Source organism: Rhinolophus sinicus, chromosome 4 (genome assembly GCF_057876585.1).
Source record: "Rhinolophus sinicus isolate RSI-liver-muscle chromosome 4, RSI-T2T, whole genome shotgun sequence".
Classification (NCBI taxonomy): Eukaryota; Metazoa; Chordata; class Mammalia; order Chiroptera; family Rhinolophidae; genus Rhinolophus; species Rhinolophus sinicus.
The window spans coordinates 70242713-70258073 of NC_142504.1; the positions used below are offsets into that span (position 1 = coordinate 70242713).

Below are 15361 nucleotides of genomic sequence, written 5' to 3' on the forward strand. Positions count from 1 at the left end.
TTTTGCAGGTGTGATGTAAATAGTCCTTATGTCCAGCCAGTTGGTTGGTGTCAGGAGAATGGAAGAACTCTGATAGCTCCCCAAGGTGAGTGGACTGACTGGGTATTCTTTGCGGTCATCCTGTGTGAGTGGTAATGGCCATTCTTGTTGTCCTTTGTATAAACCACATTTCAATGCAAAATGTATGATAAAAATACTGTGCAAAGTTTTATTGACCACCATGTGACCCAAATGTCTGAAATCTGCACATTCTTCCCCATAATGAAAATAGACTTGTTTATAAAGATGAATTGGGAACACATTAAAAAAAGTTGCTGAAGGAGTGGCTGGATGGCTCAGTTAGTTAGAGCGCGAGCTCTGAACAACAGGGTTGCTGGTTTGATTCCCACAAGGGCCGGTGGGCTGTGCCCTCCACAACTAGATTGAAGACAACTGGATTGAAGACAATGAGCTGCCTGCTGAGCTTCTGGAGGAGTGGCCAGATGGCTCAGTTGGTTGGAGCATGAGCTCTCGGCAGCAGAATTGTCAGTTCAAGTCCCACATGGGATGGCGGGCTGTGCCCCCTACAACTAAAGATTGAAAACAGCAACTGGACTTGGAGCTGAGCTGCACCCTCCACAACTAGATTGAAGGACGATGACTTGGAGCTGATAGGCCCTGGAGAAACACACTCTTCCCCAATAGTCCTCAATAAAATTTTATATATATATATATATAAAATTTATATATATATATAAAATTTTATATATATCACACACACACACACACACACACACATATATACACACACATATATGTATATATATACACATATATATGTGTATGTATATATATATATTTTTTAATTTGCTAAAAATGTTTTATCCAACAAAATGAGTTGCTATGGATCAGTAATTTATTATTATAAGAGTTTAAAACAATATATTCTGGATATTAAACCCATATTGTATAAATGATTTGCAAATGTTTTCTTCCATTCTATTTCTAGCTACATAATTTCTTATAATCATGTTAATTCATTAATTGAACTATAAAATTATTAAATATACTTAACTTTGGAATTGAATGTAAGAAATGTAGAAATTTAAGAAGAATTAACGAGTCTCCAGACTTGCCAAGCCAACTTAACGACTCAGCTAAACACTAAGTAGGGAGTCTTTCTATTTATTATATTTTTTTCTCATTACAGAAGTATTAAGAAATACTGTTTAGAGGTTGCTCTATCAAATCCATGTTTTTTTAATTTTAAAATGAATCAGATATAGTGGCTGTGTATCTTAACATTTTTAAAACAATCCTTCTAGCAGAAACCTATTTTCTTTCAGTGAAAAAACGACAGAAAGAAATGTAAAGTAAGGAATATGCAATTCTAGAATGGAGCAGATGTTTACTTTTAATTTGAATGATTCTGGAATTTTGCTGTTTTTCAAATCTTTTTTCCTCTTAAGTATAGGAATATATCAGAATTTCTCACCAAGTTCTTGAATTCAGTGAAAAAAGTTCAAGAATTAAAAACAATCAATAAGACAAACGAGACAAAAAACACAACCTATTCAAAAATATTCAATTAGTCTTAAAAGTTTTATAAAATATATAATGTCTTCTCAAACTCTGATTTTGATGCACAGGCCAGTTCAAAGTTATTTGTCCTATTTTTCTGTAAAACTGGTTAACGCTAACTTTAGATAATGTTCTTTAAGATGAGGTGAAATGTTAGTCAGATCTCAGAATGTGCGGCTTCAGTTGGTATGCCTGAAGGTACACCACACACTCCTTTCCATTTTCCTCTGGTGAAATAACTTCTCTGCTGCTTGCAGCTTCTCACTAACTTCGTGGATAGACACAGTGTTTAACACGTTGCGTATGGCGGGGTTTAAATCCCTCGTGAAGATTCTCGTGATCCGTATGCAACGTGTTAAGTCCATCACCCCCTGTCTCTTGGTGCTGTGTGAGTCTGGTAATTGTCTGTGCAGCACATTAAGAACTGGAGGTCCAGAATCCTTCCCTCATTAACACACACAAAGGGTTGAGGGAAGCAAACCTCCCACACCCCAGGTGAGGCCAAGGCTTAAGACCGTGACTGGATGTGAATGGGAGACTATTTAGTTCATAAAGTCAATAAAGTAAAGTAACAACAAAACTCAATCCAGGCTTGTAGTTTTCACTGTAGACTTGATTGCTTATATAAATATTGTCACCGTGCTGAAATCTGAGTGATAGTTTTAACCGGACTAATTTAGTGATAGAAATTCTTCACTACAGGGTCAAATTATCTTCGTTAGGAGTTAAGTTTAAAATTCTGAGATTCTTGTCCTGATATACGATGTTTAAATTAGAATATTACAATTAACCTACCTCTAAACCTTACATACTTGTTAGTATTCCTTTTACAAATTAAATAATGTTTTATACACTAAAATACTGCCCCCCCCGAGCTGTAATTTACACACATAATTTGTTTCTCTGTAGTATATTCCTCATCTACTCTTCTATTAAGATATAATTCACATACTATAATTTTCACCATTTTAGTGCACGTTCAATGTTTATTTAGTGTAAATCATTTAGTATAAATTCAGTGGTTATTAGTATATTCACAAGGTTGTACAACTATCACCACTATTTATTGCCAGCGATTTTCATCACTACAAAAACGAATTAACAGTCACTCCTCATTCTCTCCGTCTCAGGCCTAGAGACCCACTGATCTACTTTATGTCTCTGGATTTGACTATTCTGGACACTTCATGTAAATGAAATCATAGTCTGGCTTCTTTCACTTAACATAATGTTTTCAGGGCTCATGTTGTAGCATGTATCAGTATTTCATTCCTTTTTATTTTCAAGTAATATTCCAGTGTATAGATATACTACATTTTGTTTATGTATTCATTAGTTAAAGGGCATTGGTTTTCACCTTTTGACTATTATGAATAATGCTGCTATGAACTTTCATGTACACATTTTTGAGTGAACATAAGTTTTTATTATTCTTGTAGAATTATTGGGTCATAAGGTAACCTATGTTTGAGGAATTGGCAAACTATTTTCCAAAGTGGCTACATAGTTTACATTTCTACTAGCAATATATGACAATTCCAATTTCTCTACATCCTTACCAACACATGTAATGGTCTATCATTTTAATTACAGCCATCCCACTGAGTGTGAAGCAATGTCTCTTCATGGTTTTGATATGCATTTCTCTAAGGACAAATGATGTCGAACATCTTTCCATGTGGTTATTGGCCATTTGTACATCTTCTTTTGAGAAATACCTATTCAAATCTTTTGCCCAGTTTTTAAATTGAGTGGTATTTTTATTGTTTATTTATTATTTAAAAATTATTATTTAAATATATCCATTTACTATTACTATTATTAAAGTTTAAAAATATATTATATATATTAAACCCATATTGTATTAACAATTTACAAATGTTTTATCCCATTCTATAGATTGTTTTCACATTCTTGACAATGCCCTTTGCTGTACAAGTTTTAAATTTTGATGAAGTCCTATATGTCTATTTTTCTTTTCTTTCTTGTACTTTGGTGTTAAATATAAGAATCCATTGCCAAATTTGAGGTGATAAGAATTTGTTCCTATGTCTTTTTTCCTGTGGATTTTATAGTTTTGTCTCTTATACTTGAGGTAGATCCATTTTGATTTAATTTTGTATATGAAGTGAGGTAGAGGTTCAACTTTGTACTTTTGCATCCGGTTATCCAATTTTCCCAGTACCATTTGTTGAAGAGACTATATATTTCCCTATCAAATTATCTTGACACCATTGTTGAAAATCAATTGGCCAAAGCTGTTAAGGTTCATTTCTAGACTCTCAATTCTATTATATGCCTATCATTATGCCAGTATCACAGGGTTTTTTTTCTAAGACTTTATTTATTAGAAAGATTTTAAGTTCACAGCAAAATGGAGAGAAAGTACAGAGATATCTCATATATCCCCCCGTTGCCACACATTCACAGCCTCCCCCATTGTCAACATCCCTCACTGTAGTGGTACATTTGTTACAATTGTTGAACCCACATTGACACATCATTATCACCCAAAGTCCATAGTTTACATTAGCGTTCACTCGTGCTGCTGTACATTCTGTGGGATTGGACAAATGTCTGATGACATGTATCCATGATTATGGTATCATGCAGAGTGTTTTCACTGCCCCCAAATCCTCTGTGCTCTTCCTAGTCATCTCTCCCACCCCCCTGCCCTAAAAACCCTGGCAACCACTGAACTTTTTGCTGTTTCCAGTTTTGCCTTTTTCAGAATCGTACAGTGTGTAACCTTTCAAATCGGCTTCTTTCACTTAGTAATATGCACTTCAGGTTTTCTCTATATCTTCCCATGCCTTGATAGCTCATTTCTTTTTAGTGCTGAGTAATATTTCATTGTGTGTATGTACCACAGTTTATCCATTCACCTACTGAAGGACATCTTGGTTGTTTCCAAGTTTTGACAATTATGAATAAAGCTGCTGTAAACATCCATGTGCAGATTTTTGTATGAATATAACTTTTTGTATGAATATAATTCACCTTTGGGTGAATACCAACCAGCATGATTGCTGGATCATATGCTGAGAGTAAGTTTAGTTTTGTAAGAAACTGCCATACTGTCTTCCAAAGTGGCTGTACCACTTTACATTCCCACCAGCAGTGAATGACAGTCCCTATTGCTCCACATCCTTGTCAGCATTTGGTGGTGTCAGTGTTTTGGATTTTCAACATTTTAATTGGTGTGTAGTGGTAGTTCATTGTTTTAATTTGCATTTCCCTAAAGACATGTGATATAGAGAGTCTTTCCACATGTTTATTTGCCATCTGTAAATCTTTTTGGTGGGGGTCTTAAGATATTTGGCCTATTTTGAAATTAGGTTGTTGGTTTTATTATTTTTGAGTTTTAAGGGCTCTTTGTATATTTTGAATAAGTTCTTTATCATGTGTCTTTTGCAAATATTTTCTTCCAGTCTGTGGCTTGTCGTTTCATTCTCTTAACAATGTCTATAACAGAATAGGAATTTTTAATTTTAATGAAGTCCAGCTTATTAATTTCTTTGATGAATCATGCCTTTGGTGTCACATTAAAAAGTTAGCACCAAATCCAAGATCATCTAGGTTTTCTCCTATATTATCTTCTAAGAGATTTATAATTTTTCATTTTACATTTTAGGTCTCTGATCGATTTTGAGCCAATTTTTGTGAAGGGTATAATGTCTGTGTGTAGATTCTTTTTCTTTGCATGTGGATGTCCAGTTGTTCCAACACTATTTGTTGATACTACCTTTACTCCATTGTATTGTTCTGCTCCATTGTCAAAGATCACTTGACTTTATTTATATAGGTCTGTTTCTACACTCTCTATTCTGTCCATATCACCTATTTGTCTATTCTTTCACCAGTACTACACTATCTTGCTTATTATAACTGTATAGTAAGTCCCGAACTTGGATAATATCAGTCTCCAACTTTGTTGTTCTCTTTCAATATTGTGTTGGCCATTCTGAGTCTTTTACCTCTCCCCGTAAACTTTGGAATCAGTTTGTCAGTATCCATAAAAATAACTTGCTGGGGTTTTGATTGGGCTTGCACTGAATCTATAGATCAAGTTGGGAAGACCTGCCATCTTTACAATAGAGTTTTCCTATCCACGAACATGGAATATCTCTCCATTTATTTAGTTCTTTGATTTATTTTGGCAGAGTTTTGTAGTTTCCTCATATAGATCTTGTACATATTTTGTTAGATATTATATTTATTTCATTATTTTTGGTGCTAACATAAACGGTACTGTGTTTTTAATGTCAAATTTCACTTGTTCATTGCTGGTATATAGAAAAGCAATTAAATTTTATATATTAACCTTGTATCCTGGAACTTTATTATAATTATTTATTAGTTCCAGGAATTTTTTGTCATTCATTTGGATATTCTACATAGGCAGTCATATAATCTGTGAAGAAAGTTTCATTTCTTCCTCTCCAATCATTACATGTTTTAATTTTCCTGTGTTATTGCATGAAGCACCCTATTTTGATTACTGTACCTTCTTAGTCAGTTTTGAAATCTGGAGGTGTGAGTCCTACAACTTTGTTTTTCTTTTTCAAGATCATTTTGGCTATTTGTGGCCCCTTGCAGTTCCATATGAATTTGAGGATTGGCTTTTTCATTTCTGGAGGAATGACTGTTGGTATTTTGATAAGGGTTGCACTGAATTAGTAGATTTTTTTAGGGAGTATTGCCATCTTAGCAGTATTGTTTTCCAGTCCATGACCATGGGCTCTCTTTACACTTTTTAAAATGTCTTCTTTAATTTCTGTCAGCAGTATTTTTTAGTTTTCAATGTACAAGTCTTTTATCTCCTTGGTTAAATTTATTCCTAGGTATTTTATTCTTTTGGGTGCTATTGTAAATGGAATTATTTTATTTATTTCCTTTGGGACATGAGATGATCATATGGGAGATTTTTTTCCCCTTTGTTTCATGGTGTATAATCCTCTTAATATGCTGTTGGGTTCAGTTTGCTACTATTTTCTTGAGGAGTTCTGTATCTCTATTCATAAGGTATATTAGTCTCTAGTTTTCTTGTTATACCTCTGGTCTATTCTTTTTGTGCTATTATAAATGAAATTTTTTAAATTTCATCTTTGAATTGTTCATTGATAGTATGTAGAAAGTTTATTTTTGTATATTGATCTTGTAGTCTGAACTTTGCTAAATTTATTTATTAGCACTAACATTTTGTGTGTGTGGATTTTTCAGTATTTGCTATATGTAAAATTAGGTCATTTGCAAGTAGTGATAATTTTACTTTTTCCTTTCCATTCTAGATGCCTTTTATTTTTCCCTTAATTCCTCTGGCCAGACTTTCTAGTGCATTGTTGAATAGTAATGGCACTACGAGACATCCTCTTCTTGTTCCTGATTTTAGAGGAAAGCTCAGTCTTTCCACATTAAGTATGGTGTTTGCTGTGGGTTTTTTGTAGATGTCTTTTATGAGATTTAGGAAATTCCCTTCTATTCCTAGTATGTTTTATCATCAAAGTATGGTCCTTTATTCTATTAATATTGTCTTATACTGATTGCCTTTGGTACACTGAACCAATTTTATATTCCTGAGATAAATCTCACGAGTCCTCGTGTGTGTGTGTGTGTGTGTGTGTGTGTGTGTGTGTGTATTTCTGACATGTTGCTAAACTTGGTTTGTTAATGCTTTGTTGAGCAACTTTGTGTCTATACTGATAATCTCATACACATTTTAAAAATATGTTTAGTCCTAGTAGAGTATCTAAGTCTGAGTGCTAAGGAAAAACAGGATGAACAACATGTCAAAAAGCTTAGTTATTTAAAAAGTTCATCCACTGTATGATTACTTGTCTTTATGAGGGACTCCACAGTGTCGTAAATGGGTTTCCTCTTGTGGTGTTGCAGGGCGGTTGACCCTTCATGGTGGCCTTCACTGAACCCCAGGGCACTTCCCATTTGATATGGTGATATATAAAATAAAAATACTGTATAAAATGAAAGTAAATCAGCCAGTTAATTGAGGTGTGAACAAGAGAATGGGGTGTAATAAAAATATATGCAAAGGAACTGTGAGGAAAAATTGGTTGAAGGCAATTAAAGCTTAGCAATAAACAAAATTGCTTAAAGCTTGTGACCAGTTATGATCATTCTGGCTTATATGATTGTGTAAAAACATGAGTGCACTAAAAATAATAGGTCCCTAATTACTGAATAAGAAAGGAATGGTGGGAAGCCATGGGTAGTGGTGGGGAGCCTGAGGCAGGGTAATAAAATGTTGAGTACTCAGGTAGTTCACAAATGGGAATTGAAACATAAATTTTTAAAAGAAAAACTGATTAGCTCACATGATCTTCAGCTGTCCTCTCCCCCATCACAAATCTGAAGCCAGGACTGCTTGATGAATATATAGTGTTCTTATATATTTTATATTTTTGTGTATCTGCTTTTAGTTTAAATACAGGATAAGAAATTAACATTGTTTGAATTATTTCTGCTAGTAATTTGCCCTTAAAATTTGTTAGCTATAGTTATTTTACTTAAAGTGAATTTATATTTTAAACATCAGTTATGCCTATAGATTTTTACATTAAATTTTATTTTGTGATTGTAATTACATTGTTTTCAGAAAACAATGTATTTGTTATATTTGTCATTACGTGTGTGTGTATAATTGCACTTCTGAGAGCAATTAAGATGCTTGAAAGTAGAACAGCATGTGTTGATCTCTGTAGTTACCTCTGTGTGTGCTCAGATTCTCATAGATTCCAGATAAAAGAGCCCCTTCAGAGATAACCAGGGAGAAAAAAGGCCAGTTTTAAAACATGTAAATCATAAAATGTAAAGGTGCTTTTCGCTGATAATAAATTTAATCCAAGGTGTTACATATTCTATTCAGTATATTTCTAGAGAGGACTGAACAATATGGTCTATTCCTTCAGACACAATCTGCTGGAATTTTAGATGAGGTCACAAAATGACAAAAATATGTTAGGTAGATGTACAGAAAACCCTAATAACATAAATCTTAGCATTTGGAAACAGAAGCTGCTCTCCAGAAGGGTTGTTGGGCCTCATAGGGAGGTCTTGATCTTCATTTGGTGAGGGGCAGGCAATGTACACTTAAGAATCACCTTCTTACAAATGGGGCAAATCTGATCCTTTTATTGAAGTAAAATCTCCTACTAGCATAGTTTTAGGTGGTACATCATATAGCCAACTCTGTGCAGTTAATTATATATCTATTAAAAATATTAAAGATTTGTCACATTTTTTTTTTTTTTTTTTTGCTTTTTCAGTTCCTTTGAATGGTATTGCTATTTTAAAAGTAAATCAGATTGCTTTGTGGGTATATGAAATTTCCAGTACTCTATATTGCAGTATTGCTGGCAGTGGCTTGTTTACCAGTTAAAACAATATTGCAAGACTGTTTTATCAACAGTCTCCTATGTGTGAAAGTCTGTTCTGCAATTGATGACAGGGGCCTCCACCCCAGCTGGCCTCCTGCTCAGTCTGGGCAGGTGGACAGGAAGCCCTGCGGAACCATCATGGCTGACAGGGCTCGTCTGACTGACAGCGGGACCACATCCCCTAGGAGTGCCTCTGCATAGAGTGCATAGTGTGCCTCTCCAAACACAGATTGCTGTTCACATTTGAAGCACAGACTGCACTTAAATTTAATTCAACAAACATCTCCATAGTGATTTCATGTAAATAGAATCATATATGACCTTTTATATCTGTCTTCTTTCACTTGCATGACTTTAGAGTTTATCCATGTTGTAGCATATATCTTCTTTTTAATTCCACATAATATGTCACGATATAGGTAAACCACACTTTGTTTATCCATTAGTTATTGGGCTTTTGGATTGTTTACACTTTGGGGCTACTTTGAATAATGCTGCTGTGAACCTTTGTGTACCAGTGTTTGAGTGAACATCTTTTCAGTTCTCTACTGTGGGTGCATACTTAGGATTGGAATTGCAGAATCATGTAGTAATTCTAAGTTAACTTACTGAGTAATTGCCAGACTCTTTCCCACAGGAAATGCACCATTTTACATTCCCACCAGGAGCATGTGAGGGTTCCGATTTCTCTGTATCCTTGCTAACACTTGTTGTCTGTGGTTTTGTTTATAGCCCTCATACTGAGTGTAAAGTAGAATCTTATTTTTGGATCTCATTTTTTTAAATGACCTTTATAATTCATACATGTACCTGTTTCATTATAACTTTGTAAAGTTTTTGTCAATTATTTCAACTTCATAATTGAAGAACTGAGGTCCAGAGAGATCAGGTAACTGGCCATGGACCTCTCATGTGCAGTGTTGGGGATTTGGTAGCAGGCCCTGCTAGTTGACTTCAAGAACTCCTCTGTCTTTTCCCCCTCACCATGTTGGTTCAGGTACTGTACATGGGCTTCTCATTGTAATGGAAGGGAAGCTTTTAGTAGAATGCTGGGAACACAGGAGAGGGAGATGTAAATCCCAATTTCGTACCTGGTAGTCTTGACATTGGAATCAGTGTTTGCATTAGTCTTTTAAGGATATGCAATATTTTAACTGAGATATGGGGTAGAAGAGAATATTAGGTAGAAGGAACAATATGCACAAAAGCAAGATATCAGGAAGTTCCTGGCAAACTTAAGAATTATGGACATTATGAGTAGTATGCTGGGCTACAGGATAGCATGGGGGAAAATGGGGGATAGGAGGTGAGAAGGGACTTAGCACATTAGGCTCAGACTGATTTATGGTTAGCCTTAAATTTGTTTTTACTTTGTTTAAAATTTGAAATAATTTTAAAGATTCAGAAGAGTCACAATAGCCAAAAAGAACAAACAGACAAAAAAAAACAACAAAAAAACTCCACAAAACTCTTCCCAGTCAAACCATTTGAGATTAAATTGCCAAAATGAAAGTTTTGCCAGTCACCCAACAATATTCTCTAGGAAAAAAGAAATAAACAAAGAGAAATGAAACATTTAATCCAGTCACTTTTTGTGTTTACTTGTCATATCTCTGTAGTGTTCTTTACTTGGCAACAGTTCCTCAGTCTTTTCTTGATTTCTATGAACTTGACACTTTTTAAGTGTACAGGCCAGTTATTTTGTAACATGCTTTTCACTTTGGGTTTGTCTGGTGTTTCCTCAGGAGTGGATATGAGTTACATACCTGGAGAGGAATATCCCAAAGGCAATGCTGTGTTCTCATTGCATCCTCTTAGGTGGTGCACTATCTCAGGCTGTGCCTTTCCTGTTAATGTTGACTTTAGTCACTTGTTTAAAGTGGTGTTGCCAAGTTTCTCCACTGTAAAATTATTCAGTTTTCCTCTTGTAGTTAATATATATTTGATGGAGAGTTACTTTGAGATTATGTAAATCTCAAATTTTACATAATGATTTATTCCTCATCGAACATCCATCCACTAGTTTTTAGCATGTATTGATGTTTATTAGATGTATTAGTTATTAGTGTGATGTTTGCCAAATAGTGATTTTTAAAATTCCATTATTCTTTCTATGTTTTTTAGTTGACTTATGCTCCCTTGTGCTTTATTTACTCGTTTCTGTTGTTTGTTTTTTATTTTGTTTTTGTTTTTTACTTATAGTAGTATGAAGTCATGGATTCCTATGTATTCATTGTGCTGTAATCTGTTTCTATCATTATGTAGGACATTGGTGGGGGAGGGGAGGATAGAAAAGTCAGTGAGCAGCCTTCCTTGAGCTTAAGGAGCTAAAAGTCTACAAGGGAGTGTTTGGTGAGTTTGTAAATAACTGTTGTAGATGACAATGAAATTAGTCAAAAAGGTAACACCTGTCCAGAAAGAGCAAAAAGTGCTTCATGGAGAAAATTATATGATTTATATGAAATTAGGTGGTGTACTTGTTTGCAACAAATTACCACAAACTTAGTGGCCTAAAACAACACAGGTTTATTATCTTATAGTTCTGGAGGTCAGGAATCCAAAATGGGTTTCGCTTATGTTTTGTGCTATTAATAAGGAATTAGTAGGATGGGTAGATTGAGGCCATTTCATGGCAGAATGAAGAGCGTATATATAGTCAAGTCTCTGCTGTAACTATGTTAAAGGAGCATTGATTTGGTAGTAATGGGCCAGATCAGAAAGGCAGAGGAGTGGAAAGACCATTAGGGAGATTCCTGATATGTGGAAACAGGAGTATAAGCCTTCTTTAAAATAAAAGTTAATTATATTTTATTATAAAAATACAGGAAGTGTTAAATATGAAATATTATAATAAATACATTAAAATATTAATGTCACTACTAATAGAGCTTACCATTATTATTCTGCTACTTATTTTTCCAATTACCTTGTCACCAAGGGCTGTGGGAATGGGGCTAGGAAGAGGTAAGATACTTTGGGATTGCTACTTACTTGATTTGGCAAGTGACCGACTAACAAGTATAAGGTCTTTATTCAGTTTCCTTTGGTCTGGAGAGCTCCGTGAATTGATCGGCCAGGAAAATAAATTTGATTCCCGTCCTTTCAAAGCTCTGTTTTCTTGTAAATATCATGTTCTACAGTAAATGCATTTTAATGTGATAGCAAAAAGCCACCCAAAACAAGAAAAAAAATTAAACATGCAAATTTTGCTAACTGTGGGACAATTTTCTTTGGCCATATGGCACAATGTACAGTTATGATTTTATGTTGTGTGTCTGTGCCTCAGGTAGACATGTTACTACCATAGTTCCCACAGGACATTACCGTGATTCCATCAATAGGTGATTCTGCAGCTGCAGCACATATCATTATTCTTTCTCTTGTCCTTTAACTAGATTGCAAATCATATCACTATTTCCCCAAGGCATCTCACACAAAGTGAATTCCCAACACATTTTATAAGTACACTATAAAAGGATAGTGTTCTCTTTCTCTGTATGGAGAGCTCAGTCAGCTAAATTTTACTCTTTATGAATCAAAGTTTAGTTTACCACTGAATTCTTATACATAATCACCCATGAAGTGACCATGAAGGGAATTTCTTGTAAGTGAAATTTCTTTAAAATCAAAATTAATTCTATTTTTATTATAAAACTGTAGGAAGGGTTAAATATGAAATGTTATAATGAATATATTAAAACGTTAATTCCACTACTAATAGAGCTTACCATTATTATTCTGTTTATTTTTATTTTTCCAATTACCTTGTCTTTTTACTTGGCTGTATATACATAATTTAAAAATTAGAATTGTTATCTTAGTGTTCATACTGATTTTGTAGTCTTTCCTTCCCCCTTTTACTTGAAAATAAAATTTTCTTTAAATAGTCTTTGAGAAGCTAGCTGTTAATGACTGCTTAATTATTTACATTATGAGTAAAACACAGTTTATTTAGGTTTTTTCCTTTGTACTGGACATTAACTTTTCCTAGTTCTTAAATAATGATGGAAGTTATTCTTTTAAAGAAATAGATATATCTGCTTGCTATTTCTTTGTGGTTGTTGTAAGTGGAATTATTGGATTACAGAGTATAAAAACAAATTTTAAGAATTTGATAAATATTTCCAGATTACCCTCAATAAAGTTTTTTCTTCCGACAACAATATTAGAAAGTTCAACTGTGAAAAATAAAAATAAAAATGAAACAAGACCAGATTTCTCAAACTATAGGCAAAATATTTTATAAATATTGTGTTGGCATGGACTGTGTTTGTTTTGCTCACATTTTATCCACAAGTCCTGATTCATAAAAACATGCAATAAATCACATTTATTTCAAAAATATTTTAAATAAAATAACTCATAAAGATTTAATCAGAAGCCAAAAATTGCCCAACAAAGAAAAGCCTTGCACCTGATGATTTCACTGGTGAATTCTACCAAATATTAATCAACCATGAGCAAACTAGCATATCACATCACTCCAAAATTTTAGTGCCTTTACACATTAAGAATTGATTTCTTGCTCCTGTCATAGTACAATGGTTGATAGTGACCAGTTTTGCTCCAGGAAGGTATTCTGGGACTGGGTCTCTAGGTCCTTGGGAATCTTTCAATTAAGTCTGAAACTGGGAAAAGAACTGATGGTTGCACAAGACAGGGCTTTAGGGGCCAAACTTGGAGTGGCTTATTACATCATTTCTACCAACATGTATTGGCCAGAACTTAGTTACATAACTACATTTCAAAGCACAGGAGTACAGGAAATGTAGTTTATCCATTTTTCCAAGAGGAAAAGGAAAATGGTTAGAACCATTAGCCTTTGGATGCTATAAATGTTTTGCTAATTCCCACGTAATTGCTTATATATGTACACATACATACTTATACACCCATATGTTCGTGTCGTTTTTAAATCTTTGTGCTATAAAAAAGGGATTATATTATATACGTATTTTTCCATCTTTTTATCTTGCTCAACTATATCTCATAGCTAATCTCTTTTAACTCATTTGGTATAGTTCTAATTCTTTCTTTATAAAGGCTACATTTTATTCCGTGATGTGTTGTATCAAAGTTAATTCAGCATTTTCTATGTTGATAAGCAATTATTTAAAAATGCCTTTATTGATATTTTAGTATGTTGATTGAAAAATAATATCATCTAGGTATTCCATCACCAAAAAGGATTTATTCGGGTAAAGGAAAAAAGAAAAAGGAAAAAGGGCAGCATCCCAGCACATACAGACATGGCAAGCCACGTACACATTCTGGCTTGCCAAGATGGAGGCTATTTAAGGCAGCGAGACAGGAAGTTAGAGCCACAGAGTTTTATGAAAAGGAAGTTAGAACCATAGAGTTCAGGTAGGTGTTCGCATGAATTTCCATGAGCTCAGCTCCTCCCATAGACGCGCCGCCCCCCCCCACCTGATCATTTTCCTTAAAGTTCCAGTTCATCTTTATCATGTGGCATTTAGAAGGGAACAGAGCTAAATATATGTGCTTATTTCTACATTTTAAAATTGGAAGTGTAGCATTCAAACATGTGAATGAATGCCAAATGCAAGTTTATTTTCAGAGAATAAAGCTATAATAATTGGTATTTTGGGAGGTAATGAAATGTACTTTGTAGGAATAACAATTGATTTCTACAAATTCTCTAGAATCATCAATTGGCTGGACAGATTTATCAAATATTCTAGATGTTTATGAGCACACTGTGATTTTTTAGCAAATTAATGTTTTAATACCCAATAATTATTTAAGTTTACTTCATAACTTCTTTGCAAAGCTAAAATTACATTAGCAAATGTATAGTATAAATAAATCTTTTATTTACTTATAACATTGACCAGTAAGTTTTTTTTAGGCACACAAAAAATTATTATATTTTAAATGGCATTGAGCTATTTCCTATAGATAGAATCTGTTGGCATAAATAAGGTAAGAGTTCAAAGAAAAATATAAATTATGAATTAATTGAACATATATTAATTAAGTGCCTATTAAGTGTGAGACATAGTTAGGAGATGAGGCTGTAACAAAGAACAATAAAGATATAACATGACAGTCATTAAGTTAGTCATAGAAATGACTCAGTGGAATGTTATGCAGTTAGTGAAAATGAGAGAAAATTAGAAGCAAAATAGCCAGTTGTTGAGAGAGGGAGAAAGAGAGAGAAACAGGTAAATACCCCATCACAAATGCCTGACAGTTATGAAGCATAGGTTAGATTAGGTAGTATAGGAGCCATGGCCTTTTCAAAAACAATTCTGCTGGGAACTCAGCCAATGAGGCACAGACTGGTTGGCTTTAGTGATTTCACTAGACATAGAAGAGACTCGATTTCCTTAGTCTATTCTGAATATATTTCACCTCAGCCATGCTTTGAGCAAAATAATCAATTA

At 34.0% G+C, this 15361-nt stretch overlaps 1 protein-coding gene across 1 annotated transcript in view; it reads left to right on the forward strand.

Moving 5' to 3' along the window:
* L3MBTL4 (L3MBTL histone methyl-lysine binding protein 4) overlaps positions 1 to 15361 on the forward strand; it is a 331967-nt gene that overhangs the window by 66433 nt on the left and 250173 nt on the right. Inside the window, exon 9 of the mRNA XM_019755692.3 lies at positions 9 to 85. Within this exon, the coding sequence (XP_019611251.2) occupies positions 9 to 85 (77 nt within the window). The remainder of the gene's footprint in view (positions 1 to 8; positions 86 to 15361) is intronic.